The sequence below is a fragment of the Nelumbo lutea genome, chromosome 3, assembly GCF_056320005.1.
Source record: "Nelumbo lutea isolate HS-2025 chromosome 3, American lotus-T2T, whole genome shotgun sequence".
Classification (NCBI taxonomy): domain Eukaryota; kingdom Viridiplantae; phylum Streptophyta; class Magnoliopsida; order Proteales; family Nelumbonaceae; genus Nelumbo; species Nelumbo lutea.
In genome coordinates, this window is record NC_142686.1 from 78,025,090 (window position 1) to 78,048,074 (window position 22,985).

The 22,985-nt window shown below is 38.9% G+C and overlaps 1 protein-coding gene across 1 annotated transcript in view; it reads right to left on the reverse strand.

Annotated features, from left to right (window-relative positions):
• The window catches only part of LOC148865894 (ABC transporter C family member 2-like), a 110,489-nt gene that overhangs the window by 53,821 nt on the left and 33,683 nt on the right, over positions 1 to 22,985 (reverse strand). Inside the window, exons 12-15 of the mRNA XM_088976396.1 lie at positions 19,158 to 19,265; positions 18,855 to 18,989; positions 690 to 796; positions 501 to 594 (exon numbers count right to left, since the gene is read on the reverse strand). Coding sequence (XP_088832522.1) covers positions 501 to 594; positions 690 to 796; positions 18,855 to 18,989; positions 19,158 to 19,265 — 444 coding nt within the window. The remainder of the gene's footprint in view (positions 1 to 500; positions 595 to 689; positions 797 to 18,854; positions 18,990 to 19,157; positions 19,266 to 22,985) is intronic.

Sequence of the window (22,985 nt, forward strand, 5' to 3'; positions counted from 1 at the left end):
AAGTCAACAGGTCATCAGCACAACAATAAAGGATAAGATAGTAAACCCCTGGCTTGTAATTTACATGTGGAACATATCATCAATCTGCATGGAACAGGATATAGACACTAAATGCTTGACACATCCAGAATACCACTTTTCTTATATAATCATTACACTGCAAATGTTCAGGATGCAGAACACTGTCAATGTATGTTTCAGATTTGATGAGAAGGTGCACAATGAATAAAGAGGACTTGAGTCAAGAACAGGAGTGAACCAAATGGGTGCTGGGGGCATACCCCAAAAAAATTTGAAAAACCCAAAATAGAACTTTATGATATGTAAGGTAGACACCATCAAAGTTCCAGAAATTTCTAATTGGTGCCCCTTCCAAGGAAAGCATCCTGGTTCTGCCTCTAATCACGAGTATAATTGCCTAGAGAAATGTCATTCATGTAAGCATGACAATAGAATGGCTGGAAACATTTCAAAATTGTACTTTGTATTCGCTTCCCTACCGCTGCTAGAAGTTGTGCTTTACGAAACCATGAAAGTTCGTCATCTCGAATACTTTGAACTTTAGATTGGAAACTCTGCTCCCAGGCATAACATCTGAGGCATTATCAGTATAAAAAATCAGAATAATTACTTGAACTAGCTTACTCCATTCAAAATGAAAAGAACATCCGTATGAGTGTATAGCTTACTTCACAGTGTCCATGGCAGCCAATATTTCATTCATGAGACCAATTCTCTTGTCAGTACGTTGCAAGCCTTCCTTAGACAGCTTTTGCATTTTGCTTATCACATATGTCTGCTCCAACAAACAAAATGCAAAGGCAAATTTTCATAAGAGTTAGAGGGAGAGGGGGGGAGAAAGACAGAGAGAGAGAGAGAGAGTAGAACCCAGACACCCAGCAAGGTGTAGCAAACATGCAATCTACACAAAAAGGACCCAGAGGACCATCCAAAGCCAACATAATTGAGAGAGCCAAAAACATAAGGCACACCCAAAAGAATATCAAAGCCCAAAACAGAAAAATGGCAAAAGCTCCATTTAAAAGTGAGAAGCAGAACTTAAGTAAGAATCACATTTGGGAAAAATCAAAATAAAATTAATTAAAAGAATATGCAAATTTAAACTTTGAGAAACAAAATAGTTCAAAAAGCTCATTAGTTGAATTGGTTAGACCATCAGGTTATTAGCATAAAGGTTTATATCCTTTAATAGTTTTATGTTCAAGACCTACATAGGCTCAATTGTATAAAAACATCATAGATACAACCTACATTATAGTAAATTACCAACTCAACATTAAATTCAAGGTTAATTCATCATCACATATCAACAAAGTTGCAACTTGGGCCAGGCCCAACTCAGTGTGTTCAAAAATTAATCCTATCTTTCATCCAACCCGATTCTCAACCACAAGGTTCTTGACCCTAACCCAGCCTAATCTTCTAATTGCAAAATACACACTATCATACCAATGTAAGCACACATACTATATAGGCAAATGAGACGGACATCATATTACAGAAATATTTTAGAAAAGCAACAGTCAAACCTCAATCCCCTAAAACAAAGCATTCTTGTTTACATAAATCAATACATATATCCATATAACATACAAGAATATGCAATTATAAGTGCAGCACGTTAGGTCCAGGTTGAGGGTGGGCCTTGGTGCAATGGTTGGGTTGCTCCATTGCGACCTGGGTGACCAGGGTTCAAATCTTGGAAACAGCCTCTCTGTATGTGCCAGGGTACGGCTGCATACATCTGTCCCTCCCCAGACCCTGCATTGGCAGGAGCCTCATGCACTGGACTTCCATTTTTCACATTAGGTCCAGATTGGGTAGATGGGATTGGGTTGTCAAAGGCATCACCCTTAACCAACCCCCACCCCAACCTCTGCCTATTCCATTTGCTTCTAGAGACCCATCTCATTAATTCTTCTATATGCCCCATCCCGCACTCTCTCTCCCTTTGAGCTCCAATAGAACATAAATACTATTCTCTGCCCTTTCTTCCAACCATTTAGTGTATATCACAAAGGCCTTATACCGCCTGATTCACATAAAGTGACTTGCTAAGTTCACAAAATTCATCCATTTGACATGGATACCAGCCAAATCCTTCGCATGTTCAATGTATCCTTGATTTTTCTTATTTTGAGCTTCAAAACTGCACAAATTCTATTCTCAACATCTTCTTTCAACCATTAGCATATCACAAAGGCATTGCACCACCTGCTCCACAAGAAGCAACTTGCTTGGTAAATTTTGTCCATTTGCACAAAGACATCAGTCCTCCAAAGTTTGGTAATGGAAGTGGTAAAAATGACAATAAACTTTGTCAGATCAAATGGTCATCTGTTTCTAAAAACAAACAGGATGGTGGGCAGGGGTTTTGTGTCCCATTTGTCTTTAACAAAATTCTACTTGCTAAGCAGGTGTGGCGGCTTATTAACAACCCTCAGTCCTTAGGGTCTCAAATTATGGAAGCCAAGTAGTTAAAAAATAAGATTTCCTGGATGACAAGTAATAGTGGGTCTTGAGGGTGGAAGAGTCTTCTTGTGGGTAGAGAGTCCTTTTGAAAGGGGTTGTGTGGAAAGTAAATGTTGGAGAGAAATGTAAGTATCTGGAATTTCCATGGATCCCAACCATTGAGAGATTCAGAATCATTGGACCTAAGACGGGTTCTGGTTCCCCATTCAAGGAAATCTGATTGACCAAATCAATAGATGCTGGGATTCAAATGTTATTAACAGATGATTTCTTCCTTTTGAAGCAAATGAAAATTTTAAAATAAAGTTAGTAAGATTTACTTGGCCAGTGGATTTATAATAATTGTAGAGAACACTGATGTGGGCCCCACTGGCCCCACTGCAGTGGCCCCCACTGTGTTCGTAGGACAGCATGTGTAGTTGTTTGTTCCAGTTATAGTAGTGTCAGTTTGTTAATTCAGTTGTTATTTATTTCAGCTTTTATTTACTTTATTAATTATGTAAGTACTAAGGGCAGATGTGTCATTTCCATTATGTACTAAACATAACCTATAAATAATAAGAAAGTGGCGGCGGCAGATCTGTAAGAATCTGTCCTTCCTTTCAACCACTTGTGTTCTCCTGTTTCTCTTCTATTCTCTCTTTTTCTTCTGTTTTGTAAACCTAAAACCTATTAGGATTCAAGACTGATTACAGTCTTGATCTTCTACTTGGTATCGGAGCCTATCTAGGGCTTCTCATGTGTGTCTAGTCCAGTCGACCACATTAGGACTACCTAGGGCTGGAAGCTTTGAAGAAGTATTCGGTGGCTGAATCTTGGAGATTACCAGGAGAGGTTCGCAGCAGTTGAAGACTTGCCGCAGCTTGCAGAGAGTTGGTAATCAGGAAGAAGCAGCGAAGGTTAGGGTTCAAGTAAACCTAGAAGATAGTAAACCAAGGTACATAAGTAAGTTTTTTTATTGAGTTTCAAAGACTGCAATCAGTCGACATGGGTTGGACCTATCTAGAAGTAGGGGTCGAACTGTGTTCAAGTTTGTTTCTAGGGTTTGACTTGTCGAACTGTGTTTAAGTTTGTTTCTAGGGTTTGACTGTTGGGCCGAACCCCTTCCCTCTCAGAGGTGATTAGTTTTTAGGGTTTCATATTGCCCTACGACAAGTCCCACTTGTGCGGACTGCTTGGAGAGTGCAGCTGAGCACTTATTTCAGACCCACAGTTGAAACCCTAATTTTGCTCTCATGGCAGTGGGCCCCACAGTAGTGATTTCGGAAAATAGCATCTCAGATTGACAGGCTGCCTGGTACTGTGCATGCCGATTGATTTCAGATAAGATTTGAATTGATTCCTTGCCTATATAGTGATAGGCGATTGATTTCAGATCAGATTTGGGTTGGTTCCAGATCAGATTTGTGTTGGTTTCGAATCAGTTTTCAGACCTGCTTGTTTGACTTTGTTTTCTGGTATAGTGACTCTAACAGTTTGTAGCCACTGAATCTTGATCAAAGATGGAGTTTAAGGGTCAAGGAGAAAGTAGGTTTGGAAACCACGGTTATGGTAGTGTATCTAAAACCAGGTTTCAGATTACAACTATGAGATTTGATGGGTCAAATTATTTGGAGCGGGCTCAATCAGCCATGATGGTTATTGGAGGAAGGGGAAAACTGGGTTACCTCTTAGGAGATGTGAAAGAACCTTCCAAGGAGGACCCAACATACACCTAGTGGGTTCAAGAGAACTATTTGGTTATGGCGTGGCTGTGTAATTCTATGCAACCACATATCAGCCGAAATTACTTGTGGGCAAAGACGGCCAAAGAGATATGGGATGTTGTGAAAGAAACTTATTCCCAACCCCTTAATGTTGCCAGAGCCTATGAACTGAAGTGTGAGGTGAACAGCCTTAAACAAGGAGAGAAGCCAATTTCTGTCTACTTCTCTACCTTAAAATCCTTGTGGCATGAAATTGACCATCTAGAGACCCTTGAGTGGGAGAGTACCAAAGATGCACAGACTCAAAGAAAGCAAGTCGAGACAAATAGGGTATTTGAGTTTCTGATTGGTTTGAATTCAGAATATGACATTGTGCGACAACAGATATTGACAAGAGATAGTGTGACCCTTTCGCAAGCATACTCCCTAGTGCATAGTGAAGAGACCAGGAGGAAAGTCATGATGCAGCCTCAGCCCTCTTTCCCAGCCTTGACAGCTATTAAACCTAAGCCAGGAGATGACTCAGAAAGGGACCGGAAGAAGGAAGATAAACGGGATCTGGTATGTGAACATTGCAAGAAACCCAAGCACACAAAAGATACTTGTTGGAAGCTACATCCTCACTTGGTCCCAGTTGTTAGAATGCTCGAGTCAGGGGTATTTTGGTCATTCTGGATTATCTTTCTTGAGAGTGAAAGGTCTATTGTATCTGTGTTTAAGTTATGTGTCCCATCTTCTATGAGGGACAAAATGGTCTTTCCTGTAACTCTATGTTTTTGAATAAATAAAAGTGGGTCAGCTAGGGAAGGGTGATTTTGACTCTCTTCTAGTCTGGCCGAACCTTTCTTACTTCTTCTTCTTTCTCTTTTCTTTCTTCTTCTCTACTTCAACCCTAGAATCCACTAGGGTTTACTAACACCAGCAAAACTAAGAAATAAGAAGGGTAATGCTCATGTGGCCGTGAACACTGATTCAGCATCCTCATCAGGCACATCCCTAGAGACTTTAACTGCTGTTCGGGCTGCCCTCATACAGTTGGAAAAGGAAGTTGGGAGTTCAGCTCAGCCATCTCAGTTACCATCAGCTCCTGCCACATCTGCATTTGCACATTCAAATACTCGAGCCTCAACTTACCATGCTACAACTCCAGGTAATAATGACCACTGTTGGGTAATAGATTCAAGTGCATCTGACCATATGACTAGCCTGCCATCTTTGTTCACTTCTTATCACTTGTCCTCTGGCCGAGATAGAGTATCCATTGTTGATGGCTCTCTTGTTCCCATTTCGGGCAAGGGGGACATCAAGCTATCAAATACTATCTCTTTATCTTCTGTCTTGCATGTTCCTAAGCTTGATACTAACCTGCTTTCAGTTAGTAGTATTACCAAACACATGAACTGTTCAGTAACCTTTTTCCCTGACCGATGTGTTTTTCAGGATTTGGAGATGAGGAAGGTGATTGGGACTGGCCGTGAGACGAACGGGATCTATCTGCTTGGAGAGGTTTCTCGTCGGGAGGAGTTAGCGGATAAGAAGTCTTTTGTTTCCCAGTCTGTGAGTTCGGTTATGCTTTGGCATAACCAATTAGGTCATTTGTCTTTTAAGTCTTTGAAGAGTCTGTTTCCTGCTTTATTTGAGTCTGTTGAGTTATCAAAGTTGAGGTGTGAGAGTTGTGAGTTTGCCAAACATTGTAGAACCTCTTATTCTTTAAGTAACAAAAGGAGTAATTCCTCTTTTGATATTGTGCATACTGATGTTTGGGGGCCATATCATATCTCTTCTATGGGTGGGTAGAGATATTTTCTACTGTTTGTTGATGACCATACCTGTTTTTCTTTGGTCTATCTTATGCGTTCTCGGGATGAGGTTCCTACTCTGACCCAAAACTTCCATCAGATGGTTCTCACTCAGTTTGGGACCAAAATCAAAGTCCTTAGATCTGATAATGCAAACGAATACTTTGCTCAGCCATTGACCTCCTACCTTCTTATCCATGGAGTTATTCACCAGAGCACTTGCCCTTGTACACCACAGCAGAACGGTGTTGCCGAAAGGAAGAATAGGCATATCTTGGAGGTGGCTAGAAGCATTATGTTTACCTCCAATGTACCTATTCGCTTTTGGGGTGATGCTATCCTCACGGCAATTTATCTCATTAATCGAGTTCCTTCCCGAGTTCTTGATATGAGAACCCCCTTTTCCCTTCTATACCTAGACGAGGAGTTGTTCATTGTTCCCCTTAAAACCTTTGGTTGTACCTGTTTCGTTCAGCTTCTCGGGCCTCATCATTCCAAGTTTGAACCTAAGGCCCCCAAATGCATTTTCCTTGGTTATGCACAAACTCAAAAGGGTTATTGCTGCTATGATCCGGTTTTAGGGAAACGGTTTGTCTCCATGGATGTCACCTTCTTTGAGGAGACACCCTATTATCCCAGGGTTTCTCCTCAGAGGGAGAGTAGTGAGAGTGGGGTTGTTTTGAGTTTCTTTTCTCAGGGGGGAGCAGTCAGAGTGCAAGTGGGGTTGTTTTGAGTTTCTTTCCTCAGGGGGAGAGCAGTGAGAGTGGAAGTGGGGCTGGTAGAAGTGGGGCTGTTTTGAGTGGGGCTATTACTTTACCTATTCCACTGGATAATGAAGGTTGTAGTGGTGAGGGTGGTCAGAGGGAGCCGGAGTTGAGAGTCTATCACATGCGATGCAGGTAGGTTGATCCTAGTCATTGGCAGTCCCGGCTAGCTCCAGTTCCTTTTGCGGCTCCAGATCCAGAGCCTACTGAGATACCTCTCACTGTTGCCACTTCCGCTCTTGTGGATGACCTTGATCTCCCCATTGCCATTCGCAAAGGGAAACGACATTGCACCACCTCTACAGCTCACAGCATCGCACAGTTCTTATCCTATGATCGTTTGTCTCCATCTTACCGATCCTATCTCACTTCCATTGCCAATGTCCCTATTCCAAGAACAGTGCAAGAAGCCTTATCAGTTCCAGAATGGAAAGATGCAATGCAAGTCAAAATGGATGACCTGTTGAAGAATAATACTTGGGCAGTGGTTGACCCACCAAAAAGAAAGAAACCAGTGGGATGCAGATAGGTGTTCACTGTGAAGCATAATGTTGATGGCTCTATTGAAAGGTACAAAGCCCAGTTGGTTGCAAAGGGGTTCACTCAGACTTATGGTATACTACTTGGAAACCTTTGCCCCAGTAGCCAAGATGACCACCATCCGAGTTCTGTTATCCCTTGCAGCAAATCATTCTTGGCCCCTGTTTCAGATGGATGTTAAAAATGCCTTTCTGAATGGAGACTTACAGGAAGAGGTTTACATGCAGTTGCCTCCTGGATTCTATGATATAGAGACAGGTAAGAAGGTTTGCCGAGTGAACAAGGCATTGTATGGTTTGAAGCAGTCACCTAGAGCCTAGTTTGATAGCTTCATATTAGCCCTTGGAAAGTTTGGTTATGTACAGGCCCAATCAGATCATACACTATTCATCAAAAGGGTGGAGTCCTCTCTGACACTACTTGCAGTATATGTTGATGATATTGTGGTGACAGGAAATGACAGTCATGAGATTGAGTCCCTCAAACGACTCCATCAAGAGTTTGAGGTGAAAGATCTTGGTGCACTACGGTATTTTTTGGGTATTGAGGTTGCTAGATCCAAGCAGGGGATTTTTATCTCTCAGAGAAAATATGTTCTAGATCTGTTGGCAGAAACTGGAAAGTTGGATGTTAAGCCGACTGATACACCCATCGAACAAAATCACAAGATTAGTGCAGAGGGAGGGGAGCCTCTTGAAGTCAAAGTTATGTTCCAACGGTTGGTTGGAAAGCTCCTATATCTCTGCCTCACTCGGCTGGATATTAGCTATGTAGTTAGTGTTGTTAGCCAGTACATGCACTCCCCTAGAACTTCTCATCTTCTTGCGGCAGAGAGAATATTAGCATACTTGAAGAGATGCCCAGGTAGAGGTATACTGCTCAAGAACAATAATCACATGAGGGTGGAAGTCTATACAGATGCCGATTGGGCTGGGAGTGTTGATGACAGAAGGTCTACCTCTGGATATTGTGCCCTTGTGGGAGGTAACCTTGTCTCTTGGAGGAGTAAGAAGCAGAGTGTTGTTTCCCGCTCCAGTACTAAAGCGGAATACAGGTCAATGGCTAATGGAGTGGCTGAAATCTTGTGGCTGAGATCACTACTTGAAGAGTTGGGTATTGCCTATGAAAAGCCCTTAATGTTGCATTGTGATAATCAGGCAGCTATTAATATAGCCCACAACCAGTGCAGCATGACAGAACTAAACATATCGAAGTTGATCGACATTTTGTGCGAGAAAGGGTCACATCACAAGAAGTGTGTCTTCCATACATCACATCTAATATGCAGCTCGCGGATATCATCACCAAGGTTGTACCAAGGAAGAAGTTAGACACAAACCTATCCAAGTTGGAATGATAGATATCTACTCCCAACTTGAGGGGGAGTGTAGAGAACACTGATGTGGGCCCCATTGGCCCCACTGCAGTGGTCCCCGCTGTGTTCGTAGCACAGCATGTGTAGTTGTTTGTTCCAGTTATAGTAGTGTCAGTTTGTTAATTCAGTTGTTATTTATTTCAGCTTTTATTTACTTTATTTATTATGTAAGTACTAAGGGCAGATGTGTCCTTTCCATTATGTACTAAACATAACCTATAAATAATAAGAAAGTGGTGGCGGCAGATTTGTAAGAATCTGTCCTTCCTTTCAACCACTTGTGTTCTCCTGTTTCTCTTCTATTCTCTCTCCTTTTCTCTCCTTTTCTTCTGTTTTGTAAACCTAAAACCTATTAGGATTCAAGACTGATTACAGTCTTGATCTTCTACTATAGTAAAGGTCGTTTTTCTGTTAGACTGGATCATTTTTCCATTAAGGAGAGTGAAAATGATTCTTTAAATAGGAATGTAGCTCAGTTATCCAAATCCCATTGAGCTTCCTTTTCGAAAGTTCCAAATGCCCCCAAGAAGCAGCATTTCTTTTGGAGAGACATGCATAGTCCTCTAGCAGTCACTGACCAATTAGCAAAGGGTGGTGGTTGATAATATCTGCCCCATCTGTGATAGTGAGGGAGAATCAATTGAGCATTGCTCGTTTACATGCTTTTTTGTGAGATGTGTTTTGCTCAAATACAGAAGTCCCATGTTGTCATCTTGTAGAGCTTGAAAAGCAGTCGCTGGTAAGTTTGTGCATGTTCAATATTGCCCGTCTTCTCTAGTATCACAAGCTTCATTGGCAAGAGTCCGAGAGCATCCACCACCTTATTTGCTTACTATGAGAGATAGAGAAGAGAACCAGTTCAGGAGATCCACAATGCCAGGAAAATATACCTAAGGTCCCACCTCACTCTCGGCTTGCCCTTTACCAAGTTAACCAAGACCATATTATCTGAGAGAAGTTCAATGTTAAGGAAACCCTGAGATTGGGCTGTAGTTAAATCATGTAGCAAGACTTTTAATTTGACTTCCATACTTGTCACCACCCAATAATAACTAGAGAAAGCAAACAGAAATTTTCTTGAAGAATCCCTGAAGACTCCCTCCCCCCCACCCCCTTCACCAGGGTTACCTCTAGAAGCTCCATCAATATTAAGAGTAAAACAAGTTGGTGTAGGTGGAATCCTCTTATCCACCACACAGATTTCATCCTCCATACATTCCTCACGTTGAGATTAATACCATTCTGATCAGCTGGATTGACTCTTCATTAGGAAGTTCAGATTCAAGTTTATTGTAAGGAGTAACTCACCAAGCCATCATTCCACCACCCTAATCACATAACCTCAGTAGCAGAATTTGTTCTCCATTCTCCTTTTATTGCTTTCCAGCTATCTATTTAGACGTCGGAAACATTCTCTACCCGGCATCTTGGGAAGACAAAAATATCACTGAAATGTCTCCACACTTGGATGCCAGCACCCCCTCACAAAGACATGATCTCCATTCTCAATTTTTTGTATACTGACAGTTACAAGAGGATTCCAATGGCACACCCAGCTTCTGGAAATTGTCATCAAGAGGTAGTTTATTTTTCACCAGTCTCCAAACTAAGAAGCTTATCTTAGGGGGAATTTCACTGTTCCAGATGTTAGAAAAAAGTGCATTTCTCCCTCGAGATTTAGGAGGAGAGAAACTACCATTGCTAGTATGTTTCCAAACCACAGTATCACCTCTGTTTGAAATAAATTTTCCACTATAACAATTTACAAATAGCTAGAACCACCTTGAGTTTTTGTTGAAGGATTGTTGTACTGGATCTTGAACCTTTTTTTTTTTTTTTGAGTTTAGGCAAGCTGGACATGATGAAATAGGCCTAATTGCTGCATCTCACCACATATGTGCTTTCTCTGTGAGGCGAGTGGAGAGCCCACCTTCCATCTACTAATCTCCTACCCATTGGCCCCCAATATTTGGGAGCAAGGATCAAAATAGTAGTGCATATCAATTTCACCGATTATATCTTTTTTTTTTTTACTTTTTTTAACACTTTATGTTTAAGCATTAAAGGGATGCCAAGGATCATCCCAAAGTGTTAAAACTTTTAAAAACTTACTATCAGTGTAACTATGTGTATCTGGGTGCACCAATATGGATACAATACACCTGATATGATATTTTGATCCTTGTTTGGAAGTTTCTTGACATTTTTGGTTGTAGGCACTAGGCAGATACCACTGGCAAATTTGCAATGTCTTTTCATGGCCTCATTCTTTTTCTTCAATCGGTAACAGAAATCTTTATTAATGAGTAATAATTGTGAAAATTAATTACAGAAAATGGGGAGGTAAACTATCTTAACTCCCCAACATCAAAATGGCAACAAAATACTAAAAATGTGCCCAAAACAAAGAATCCTTAGCCACCCTTTGCTTAGCTAACCCATCAGCCATTGAGTTAGCACTTCTCTTCACCCAGCTGTATTGCACCTCTAAGACCTTACAAGCCAATTAAATTTTTTCTTCTCATTGCTGTAGCTCCACAAGCCACAGATATCTCCTTTCAGCCACCTAATCACCACCTTCGAGGCCCCCTCAATCACTAAGCATTTAATGCTTAATTCTCTTGCTCTTTGGATTCCTTCAAGAAGTACTAGAATTTCAGCCCTAAGAGAGTCACCCTCTGCAATTGGCCCAGAGAACATGGCAGTAATATACCCCTCATTCCTGAAAACACCCCCTATCCCAGAAGGCCCTGGATTCCTTAAGCTAAATCCATCAAAATTCAGTTTTATGAATCCGGCGGGAGGGGGGGTCCAAGTGGGACTACAATTCCTTTTATACATAGCAGCAGAAGCAACCTCTTTCCACTTTCTCAGCATGTTTGCCATACAGAATTCAGAGAATATCTCCATTGATTTCAGCCAATGAGCAGCCCTTGAAAGTATCAAATCCGTTAGGTTTTCTGTGGTTCTTTCCTTATCTGAAAAAAATCGCAAATTTCTTTCTTCCCATATTGGCCAGAACACTGCAGCCCTAATGCTTCTTCACATAATCTTCCCCCTTCTCTTAGGCCAACTAAAGAAAGAAGGAGAGAACAAGCATTGCACACTTACGGGGGGTCCAAGTATACCCAAAAAGGAAAAACACCGACTCCCAAATAGTCTTAGTAACTGGACAAATAACCATAATATGATAACCCGTTTCCCCATCAGCTTTGCAAAGAATACACCTATTGGGAAGTAAACAGCAGTTGGGCCTCTTTCTTTGAAGCAAGTCATTTGTGTTAACTCTTTCTAGGAAAATTTCCCAACAAAAACTACCAACCCGAGGAGGAATGGGTTTGCTCAAAACCTCTTTAACTGGGAACGACAGCCCAAGCGGAGTAGTAGGGACTAATGTCTCAAAAAACGAAGCACAAGAGAAAGAGCCAGATGAAGAAGGGGTCCAGATTCTGGTGTCTCCCTTACTAAGGTTCAAGAAAACATTTTCAATGATGGTTAGCAAAGATGACATAAACCCCAAATCTGTATCCCTTATTGCCCTTCTCAACCCCAGATTCCACCCAAACCCAAAAGAAAAATCAAAAGGAACCAAGAAGGAGGAAATGGGCTATTTTTCAAATCTGACAAAGCAAACAATGATGGAAATTGGTCTTTCAGGGGTAGGTCCCCAACCCAAATTTGCTCCCAGAATTTTATTTGATTACCAGAGTTCAAAACGTACCTAATCCAAGGGGATCGTACCTGATCTAGAATCGATTCTATGTATCAGTCTCCCCAAGACATCTGCAATTAGAGTCAAGAGAAAGGGGGGGAGCAGATCACCTTGTCTTATTCCTCTCATGGCCGGAAAGAAATCCACCACAATTCCATTCACCAATATCAAGTAATGGCAACTCCTGATACAACCCCAGATCCATCTACACCATCTGTCTCCAAAACCAAAACTTTTCATTACCTCCACCAAGAAGGATCAGTCAACTAGGTCATAAGCCTTCTCTAAGTCTAGTTTGCAAACCATTCCTTTTTTCTTGGATTTCTTAAAATTTTCTAAGCTCTCATTTACTATCAAAATTTGATAAGTGGTCTGCCTTCCCTCCACAAAAGCTCCTTGATTTGGTGTGATAATGGCTGGAAGAACTTTCTTAATTCTTAGAGATAAGACTTTTGCAATTATCTTGTCCAAACTATTCACCAAACTAATCGGCCTAAAATCCCTTAGATGTGATGCCCCTTTCTTAATTCCTAGAGACAAGACTTTTGCAATTATCTTGTACAGACTATTCACCAAACTAATCGGTCTGAAATCCCTTGGATGTAATGCCTCTTTCTTCTTAGGGACCAATGCAATGAATGTGGAGTTTAAACCCGGATTAATGATTCCCCTCCTGTGAAACTCCACAAAAACCAACACTAGGTCCTTCTTCACAATATCCCAACAATCCTGATAAAATGCCATTGTAAATCCATCTAGGCTTGGAATTTTCGTTCTATCCATTGAAAATACTACTTCCTTTATCTCCTCTAAGTCAAAGTTTTTCTCTAACCCCACTCTGGTTTCTAAACTAAGAGTTGGCCATTCCAACCCCTCCACCCAAATCCTCTCATTTAGAAGCCTTCCAAAAATTGATTTAAAATGGGTTGCAAAAGCCTCTACCATTTCTCCTAGTTGGGAAAGAACAACTCCATCAACTTCTAGCTTAGAAATGATATTCTTCCTTCTTCTAGTGTTTGCCACAGAGTGAAAATCTAGTGTTTCTGCCTCCCTCCTTAAAACATTTACATCTAGACTTTTGTCTCCAACTTATCTCTTCCAGCAATAAGAGATCCTCCAACTGCTTCAAACCCCCCTAAAAGGTGGGGAAAGATTTTATGGAATTGTACTAGGGCTGCTAATGCGAAGACACAACAAACAAAACTAATGCAAAGACCAAAAAAGACCCCCAAATTATTAAGCACCCCCGACCTAACACCTGACCAAAGACGCACACAACTTGCAAAAAATGGTGCCTCAATCTTCTTTCACAAACTCATCCTCCAGGTCTGCATCCTCATTCCATACCTCGCCTCCTTCTCTAGAGGTTTCTTTATTCAACTTTTCCTCCCTGCTTCTCCTTTTCAACTACTCACAAACCTAAAAAAAAACCAAGACTTTTACCAACCGTGACTTCTCTTTCCACTAATTCTTGAAGGGGTACACAACCTGAAACTTCGTTCTTTTCTTCATTAATTCGCAACATCATCTTTGCGTCGGATTCAAGACCATCAACACTCACCTTGTTATCTTATTGTTGTTAGACAGTGCATGCTCTTAGCTCCAATCAGAATGATGTACATTATGACATTTATTGTAAATGAATAAAGTACATATTTGATTCATGTTATTATGGTGTGTTTCTGTGTAATACCCTTAAACTGGATACATATAAGACTCGTGTTAGTTTAGAATCTTCACAGTCGTTGGATAGATCTAGGGAGATTTATTCTGCAAAGGCTGACATTGATGTACCGCCAAGTTGGTTGGGGTGGCTTGTCTCAGTAGCTAGGGTGACACCTAGTTCAATTGTTTCTTACATTGTTGTACCCATGAGAAGGATGTGTACAGCTTATGAGATGTATCCATACTTGAAGAAAGTGTACTATCAATCCAACATGTCCAGACAGTATCAGATTCAATCTGAAATCTTTTCCTACTATTGGGAGATAAGAAAATTCTAGAATATTGTCGATTTTATTGACTTTTGGGAAGAGTATGAACTTGTCAATACAAATTCTTAATATCCCGTAGAATGAGGCAGAATGAGCATGAACTTGGCTCTATTGCGAAGTCTCAAGATAGCTAAACAGTTAGGATTTAGAATGATTGAGGCAGAAGGAGATTCACAGGTAGTTATCTCTTGGACAAAATCCAACAAGCATATTCCTTGGACCCTTCAGCATGTGCTAAGAGAAGTGGAAAAGATTACAAGAGAAATAAAGGTTGAATTCAAGTTGGATAGGAGTTGAAATGGGTTAGTTGACTCCTTATCCAAACAAGGGTTTAAGAAGCAACAAATGTTTTGGGCATCCTTGTAACTTGGGTTTGTAAACAAGGATTGACACTGGTCAATCAAGTTGCATTAATCACTCATATTTTCCAAGTTAATATAATAAAACTTACCTTTGCTGATAAAAGAAAAAGTACTTGGCGAGGGAATTGCACATATCAATTGTATATGAATAATATAAGTACAATAGTGCTTTATGTTCAAATTGGTGTGTTTCTGTGAATTACTCCTTAAACTAGACACTTATGAGACTTGTGTTAGTTTAAAATGTTCTCAACCATTGGATAGACTTGGGGAATTTATCCTAACAAGGCTGGCATTGGTGTGCTACTGAATTGGTGGAGCAGCTTGTCTTAGTTCCTAGGGTTAGACCCCAAGCACAGTCAGTGGGTGTTTGAAAAAAGCACTGAACCTAGACCAATTTCCAGTTATGCCCTAGACCTTAGAAACGGATAGGCAAAACTGGAAAGTTGCACTTAACCTCAGACTTGATTATGATACTATACTAGACCTTAGTTCCTAGGGTTAGACCCCAATCACAGTCAGTGGGTGTTTGAAAAAAGCACTGAACCTAGACCAATTTCCAGTTATGCCCTAGACCTTAGAAACGGATAGGCAAAACTGGAAAGTTGCACTTAACCTCAGACTTGATTATGATACTATACTAGATCTTAGACCGAGTTGCTTTTGATATGCCAACTAGTGGGATCCATCAAGGATCAAATACTTGGGCTTGTTAGAGCAATTTAGGAAATTACCTAAGTGGGTGATCATAGTGATAGGATTAGCCCCTTTGTTAAACAAAGTAAATATTAAGGTTTACACTCTCTCTAATGGAAACCTAAAACTATTTCAACAGTATTTAAAATCGGATTTGAAAAATGTATTTATGCATATATTATGTTCATCTCTGAAAAAGGTTTGTAGTTAGGGAAGAGGCCATTCCCTATGAGCAGTGTTTTGATTATAAAGGGATGAGAGGTTAAGGGAAAGAAACCATTAGAGGGTTGATAACCTGATGAGTTTTATCTTATGGAAGTCCATTATCCTTGGGTTTTCATAGGGTAGTTGAATCCAAGGACCACTTATGTTTAAGTGTTGGGCCCAAACTGAGCCCATCTTATTTGGCTCAAGGATTCGGCCTGTCCCTTTCCAAGGATGGGCTAAGCCCATGTGGACTTGCGTGAGACATTTGTGGGTTCCATGCCACACAATATTTAGGCCTAAGTGGTCATGCAACGCCTAGATATGTGATCCATTAAAGAAAATGGGCCTTAGGCCCATTACTAATAAGATTAGTTTAGGAAAGTCACATGACAACTCATGGATCGAATATGGATTTGGATATGCGTATGGAGCACCCATTCTCTTAAGAAGATAATGTACCAATCCAAATCTGATTTGGATCAACTCCTAATAGGATTAGGAAAATGCTCTATATAAGGGGATTAGAGGGAGTGGGCAAACCATCCCATTCTCTCCACTATTTTGCTCTCTCTCTCTTCTCCCCTTGCACCCCAAAACCCTAGTTCAAACCAGCAATTGTGGGGGCTGATTCTCATCAGTCCTCTTCTTGGTATTAGAGAAAAACATCAGAGAATACCAGGTACACATCTGCATCGATCTCAAGGAAGTTGGAACTCAGTTTTGCAGAAACAATGCTGCTGAGTCAGCTCCATACCTACAATTGCGCCATCTTCAGTTGGAGGCCGATTTGGGTCTGGTATTGGGCATGAATCACCATTCTAGGAGCTGCATACTATGAACTCCGTATCAAGTATGATCAGTTTTAATTTCGGGGGTGTTCTGTAGTGTGGATGAGAAATTGGTGGGTGTGGACTAGTCCACACCACACCCTGTGGCAGGGGCCAATCCACACCACACCACAGTCCACGGCTGTTCTGAACTGTGGACAAACTATGTGGATTGGACCAGCCCACACCCACAATGGAGTTTTGTAGGGGTGGTGTGGATTGGTCCACACCACATTTTTTGATTCCATGTATCTCATATACATTTTATGAATGATCTACATAGTCGATCATAAATGTCTAATTTTTGCATTTTATATGATAAATATATTGAAAAAAAGGCATCGATAAATTAATTTTAATCAATAAATATTAATTTTAATAAAAAATAATTTAAATATTTAAAAATATTATTTTGTTGATAAAAACTTTGAAATAAATTAAAATAAGAGTAAAAAGGATCTCCACCGGGCTTGTGATAGAATTAAAAATAAAAATATTATTTTATTGATAAAATATTAAAAAAATATAATTTTAAAATTTAAAAATTAAAAAAAAAAAGAAAAGTATGTAGAAGAGATGTATTGTACCAAAATACAATGTGGAAATGTTATGGACCGGCCACATCCACGAGATACAAGTGTGGCCAAGATTTTGGGTTGTGAACAGGGATGGTCCACGATATATTGTGGACCAATCCCGTCCACGACCAACAAAACGGTGAGTTCATCCCATGGCGTGGACTGAAATGGCCCATCCACGAGATGAACATACTACCGAACATCACCTTCAGCTTTCAAATCTGGTCCTAGTATAGTGCAAGATCGGTCCAGAAATTCATATTTCAAAATACCGAGAAACCTGTTCTCAGGTTGGACTGAAATTTTTTTTAAATTTCAGCCAGCAACTGTAACAATTTCGGCCATGTTTAATTAAGCTTTCAGTCCCTCAAACAAAATAGAGGTTGAATTCAAGTGGCAAAGGAGTTAAAATTAGTTAGCTGACTCCTTAGCCAAACAACGGGTTAGGAGGCAGCAATTGTTTTGGGCATCCTTCTAATTTGGGTTTGTAGAAAGGGATTGACACTTTGGTTAATCAAGTTGTATTTATCTCTTATATTTTCCAAGTTAATATAATAAAACTTAGCTTTGCTGATAAAAGAAAAAGTACTTGGCAAGGGAATTGCATGTCATTCAAATGGTTCCCTAGGTCTAAAAACAGCCTAGCCAATGCAGTTTCTAGGCATGGAGCAACTCAGGAAAAGCTGTTTAGGAATTATACATGGAAAATGAATGTAATTGTGAAGTAGTATTCTGAAATAGGGATTGTGCAGTGCATGCTGGCCTAACAGTTGTAATTTATTGTGCATATTTTTCAAGATTTAATAAAATTTTTTTGTTACCAATCAAAAAAAAAAAAAAAAGCAGGGTATGATGAATCTTTATGCTCAGCTTGAGGGGGAGTGTTGACAGATTGATTGCCAAATTATTCTCCATTTTACTGGGCTCTATATTTTCTGTAATAGTTTTATGCTGTTGATATTAACTGATTAATAGGCTAATTTTGTAGTAGGCCTTCGGTCCTCATCTAAGTTTTAATCTTCTTTATTGCTGCTGCATGACTAGGGGCATTTTTTGTAATTGTCCCAAATCAGTTATACAATGACAAAAGATTTGGGAGGCACATATTCTCCTATGGTAGATGGTAGACGGTTCTTTCTTCTAATTCTCTTCCTCCTCTTCTCTTCAATTGGCTTTCTCCTATTCTTCCATTAATTTCTCTATTTATTCTCATTTTTATTTCTATAAAAGACAAGTGTTTCAATTTCTGAAGGCTATTCATAAGAGAAAAAATCTTAAAGCTATACAGAAACATGTAAATTAAAGCAACAAAAGTTGAAAGGAAAGAAATAACTGAAAGTAAAATTTTAATGAAGGAAAAACCTCCAAACCTGTATGGGAATCAAGAGGACAAGCATTAGTGATCCCAGAAGTGAAGCAACACCAAGTTCATTATACAGAAGAACCATGGCAACAATGATACGAAATGGAGCAGACCACAAACTATGAAGCTGTCCCAAATCAGTTATACAATGACAAAAGATTTGGGAGGCACATATTCTCCTATGGTAGATGGTAGACGGTTCTTTCTTCTAATTCTCTTCCTCCTCTTCTCTTCAATTGGCTTTCTCCTATTCTTCCATTAATTTCTCTATTTATTCTCATTTTTATTTCTATAAAAGACAAGTGTTTCAATTTCTGAAGGCTATTCATAAGAGAAAAAATCTTAAAGCTATACAGAAACATGTAAATTAAAGCAACAAAAGTTGAAAGGAAAGAAATAACTGAAAGTAAAATTTTAATGAAGGAAAAACCTCCAAACCTGTATGGGAATCAAGAGAACAAGCATTAGTGATCCCAGAAGTGAAGCAACACCAAGTTCATTATACAGAAGAACCATGGCAACAATGATACGAAATGGAGCAGACCACAAACTATGAAGCTGTTGGCATATTTGCTGTATAAAGAACAAAGAATTTTAATTATGGAATATAATCCCCACCGAAAGTTCAGTTGTAAAAATACTTGTACTCAGTAATAAGTATTATGTATTTTCTTCAACCAAATAAATTAAATATATGGTTCAAACTTCTAAAATGCAGTGCAAGAAATCTGGATAACTTGCCTGAAGTGCCTCAGCATCTGTGGTCATCAAGTTGGTTATTTTTCCTGATGCAAACTTCCTGCGACTCTCATGTGTAAGTCTCAAGGATTTACGAAACACAGCAGCAACCTGAAAAATAGAACAGGATTAGCTCTTTCAAAACTTTATTGGAAATTAATGTCTAGTGAAAGATAATTTCAACAATCAAAATATAAAACTCAAGCCGTAAACTACCAAACAAAATGAATTGGTCAACCCCAGTTGGCCAAAATAAATTATGATCTTCTGCTATCTCACATAGAGAAGAAAGAGAAGAATGCATATCAAACTAGTAACCTTTTAGTACCAGCACTAGTTCTTTTTTCTCTTGTTTGTTATAGTTAATGATAAGGTTGGCAAAAGCAATAAACAAAATACACAAGTCCAGCTATGCAGTATTATTTACGTATTAGTTCAAAAGCTATACATCAAAAAGAGGATTTAAATGATTTGGTCCTATCCGGGCATAAAATGACCAAATTACATTTCCTTAAGCCCACCAAAATAGACAGTTAGAAATAAAACGGTAAAATTTAAGTATAATTAAATAAAATTTATGGAAGTTGGAAAAGTGGTATGCAGTTGCCAAACAGGTTTAACAGAAATTCATTCAATAAACAGTACAGTATCACCTAAGGTTCCATAGACCACATTCATGTGTACACTATATAGATGGCACACAAGCAAGAATGCTAAGAACCACCACTACTGGGTCATTTATACCAAAATTTGATAAAACTGGCTAATAGAATCAACTAGTTATTTTTCTGTGATTTCCCCACACTCTTGTCCAACTGAGTGGGATTGAACTGATATATGATAGTTGCAATCATCTGAGAAAAAGAACATTGGCATTAATCTCCTAGGTAGGACGAAGAAATATATCATAACCCTCACCTAGATCATGTGCATGTAAATGCAACTCATGTGATTACTTCCAAGGGGAAGAAGTAATGTTGTAAGAAGAAACTGGCCATTTGATTGATTTCTATTCCTGTTCCTGTTGCACTGTTTTGCAGAACGTTTATCATCAATCTAATATGTGTAGACAGTATCAAATTGAATCTGAGATCTTTGCTTACTGTTAGGGAGATAGGAAGAGATAGGAGGCTTCAAGTGCTTATTGCATTTTAGAAGACAAAAGAACCCCCAAAACCCGCTTGGTGGAAAATCCGTCCCGTTAGAAAAAGGAGCTTATGGGTGGCCTCTCACTTATGTTCTGAAGAAGTGCTTATTACTTCCCACTTTAGTCCATTTATAATTTACATAATACCAAAACTACCTCACCAAATGAAAAACCATCACTCATCTTCTTCTCCATTCCCCCTTTCTATTCTCACCTCTCACAACTTGCAACGATAGGAAGGTACCACCAAGTACAATTTTCCACTCATTTTTCTTGTTTGTTTTCCTTATAATATTGATTCAAGGTCGATATCCACCATTCCATCTCACTCATTATTCATTTTTCTTGTTCTATTGTTTTTTTTTTTTAATGAAACACATCTAGTACCGGATTTTGTGACAAACCAGGTAGGAATCCGCTGTTCCTTTTTCATTTTGTTCAAACAATAAGTGGTTATATACAAAACCCCCTTCCCAATTGAACCGGTTTTGTTGTCAAATGTGTATCTTGGATTGTATGGACCTGTGAACATGTGATTTTGTACAGTATGAACATGTAATTTTGCTTGTATCTCGTGGCTGTTTGATGTCTCTATAGACCGATGATTGACATGTTTTTAACTGTTTGATAATGTAGCTATTCAAACTTGAATGCAAATGACATTGTGTTAATAGTGGCTGAATAATAACAAAGCAAAAAAAAAATACTATCAGAATTTATGTTCCATGTAACTCTATAACTGAAACCATTGAGAACCGACTTTGATGGGAAAAAATATTGTTGTTAAAATAATTATGTTCCATGCAAGACCTTGCATAACAAAAATACTGTTAAAATAACTTTTTAACTGAAAATAACTAGTATGTTTTTCATGTATTATTTTATTCATGATTCCCTTGGTTCATTTTATTTATGACAACTATCATGGTTCATAAGTTGGTTATTCCATTTTAAGAGAGTTATGATAATGAGTTTCTCTCTAGTATATGTAATTATCATAAGAACTATATAAGATAATTATTCTAGTCTAATCATATATGATTATCATGGTTTCATGAATTGGTTATTCTATTTTAAGAGAGTTATGATAATTATTTTATTTTCTATGGTTATTCTACATATATATATATATGTATATGATTACCTAGTTTCTATCTATATACGATTACTCCAGTTACTATCTATATAGTCATCATAATAACTACTTAATAGAATTATTCTAGTATCAGTTGGTAATTCTATATATGATTACCCTAGTTCTATCTAGTATATAAAATTATCATAATAACTATTTAAGAGAATTATGATAATTTTGGTTGGCTATTCTACATGTATGACATATGATTACCCTAGTTTTTATCTAGGCCTAGGGTAATAATTTATGAAAAAAGGGCGTAAAGTAGATTGAATAAATGGGGTTTGGGTCAATTAAACCACATGGAACCAATATGACAACATCCATAGAGTTGTCAATTTGTTGGCAGCCAAGAAAATGCAGTTTATGGGCACAAAATGGCGTTTATAGGTGTTTTTTCAGAATTATACATGGAGGGTAAGATTGTCTTTATTCTAGTAAAAGCCCATTCTTTATATGCTTTTTTAGAAGCGCTTCTAAAATGCCCGTTTAGAGGAGAAGCCCCACCAAACGCAGGCTTATGCAAGTTTTCTTGATTTGTGGGCTGAATATGAGCTGGTCCATATTGATCCCTCTGATTCCACAGAATGTGTGAAATATCTTCAAAAAGATTTTGAGAAGAGAAAGTTGTATCACTTTTTGATGAGGCTTAAACCTGAATATGAAATAATCAGGTCTAACATTCTAAGTAAAGGAACTCTTCCAAACTTAGATCCTGTGTTGGGAGAATTGCCAAGGGTGAAGACTAGACACATTATTGCAGCTAGATTTGAAGGAAAAATGATGGAATCCGGGGCTGATACTGCTTCATAGCACATTGAAGTAAGAAATCGTCTTCCAAGGACTTCCCTATGACTCAATGCTATGAATTCAAGTGTTTCGACCATATTGCATTTCATTGTACAAAAAGAATGTATGCACCTACTGCAAACAGCAAGGCCACAACCTCATGCATATCAGGTAACTGAGGAACAGACTATTAACATTACCACAACCAAGGGTGATTCTTTTACTAAAGGTGAATCTTCTGCATCTATGGATGAGGAAAAAATTCGGCAACTAGTGTCACCTACTATCATTTCTATTTTACTGCTATTGGTTAATCTGGTGATTTTTGTGGTTATTGATCTTCTCATGTTTGCATCATTGACAGCAAGACAACATCACTCTAAATTGTTCTGTTCGCCCACCCAAGGGTACCCAGAAGAAGACACAACCTCGTGCATATCAGGTAACTAAGGAACATACTATTAACGTTACCATTACCAAGGGCTATTCTTCCACTAAATGTGAATCTTCTACATCTATGGATGAGGAAAAAATTCAGCAACTAGTGTGACTATCACTTCTATTTTTACTACTATAGGCTTATCTGGTGAATTCTGTGGTTATTGTTCTCATGCTTGGACCATTGATTTTGGGGCTACTAATCATATGACAGGAGCCTACCCTGAACATTCAAATAAGTTTACCAAAACCCACCATAAACATATTGTTTTGGATGTCTATGCTTTGTCCATCTCCCCCCCCCCCTCCACCCTGAATGTTT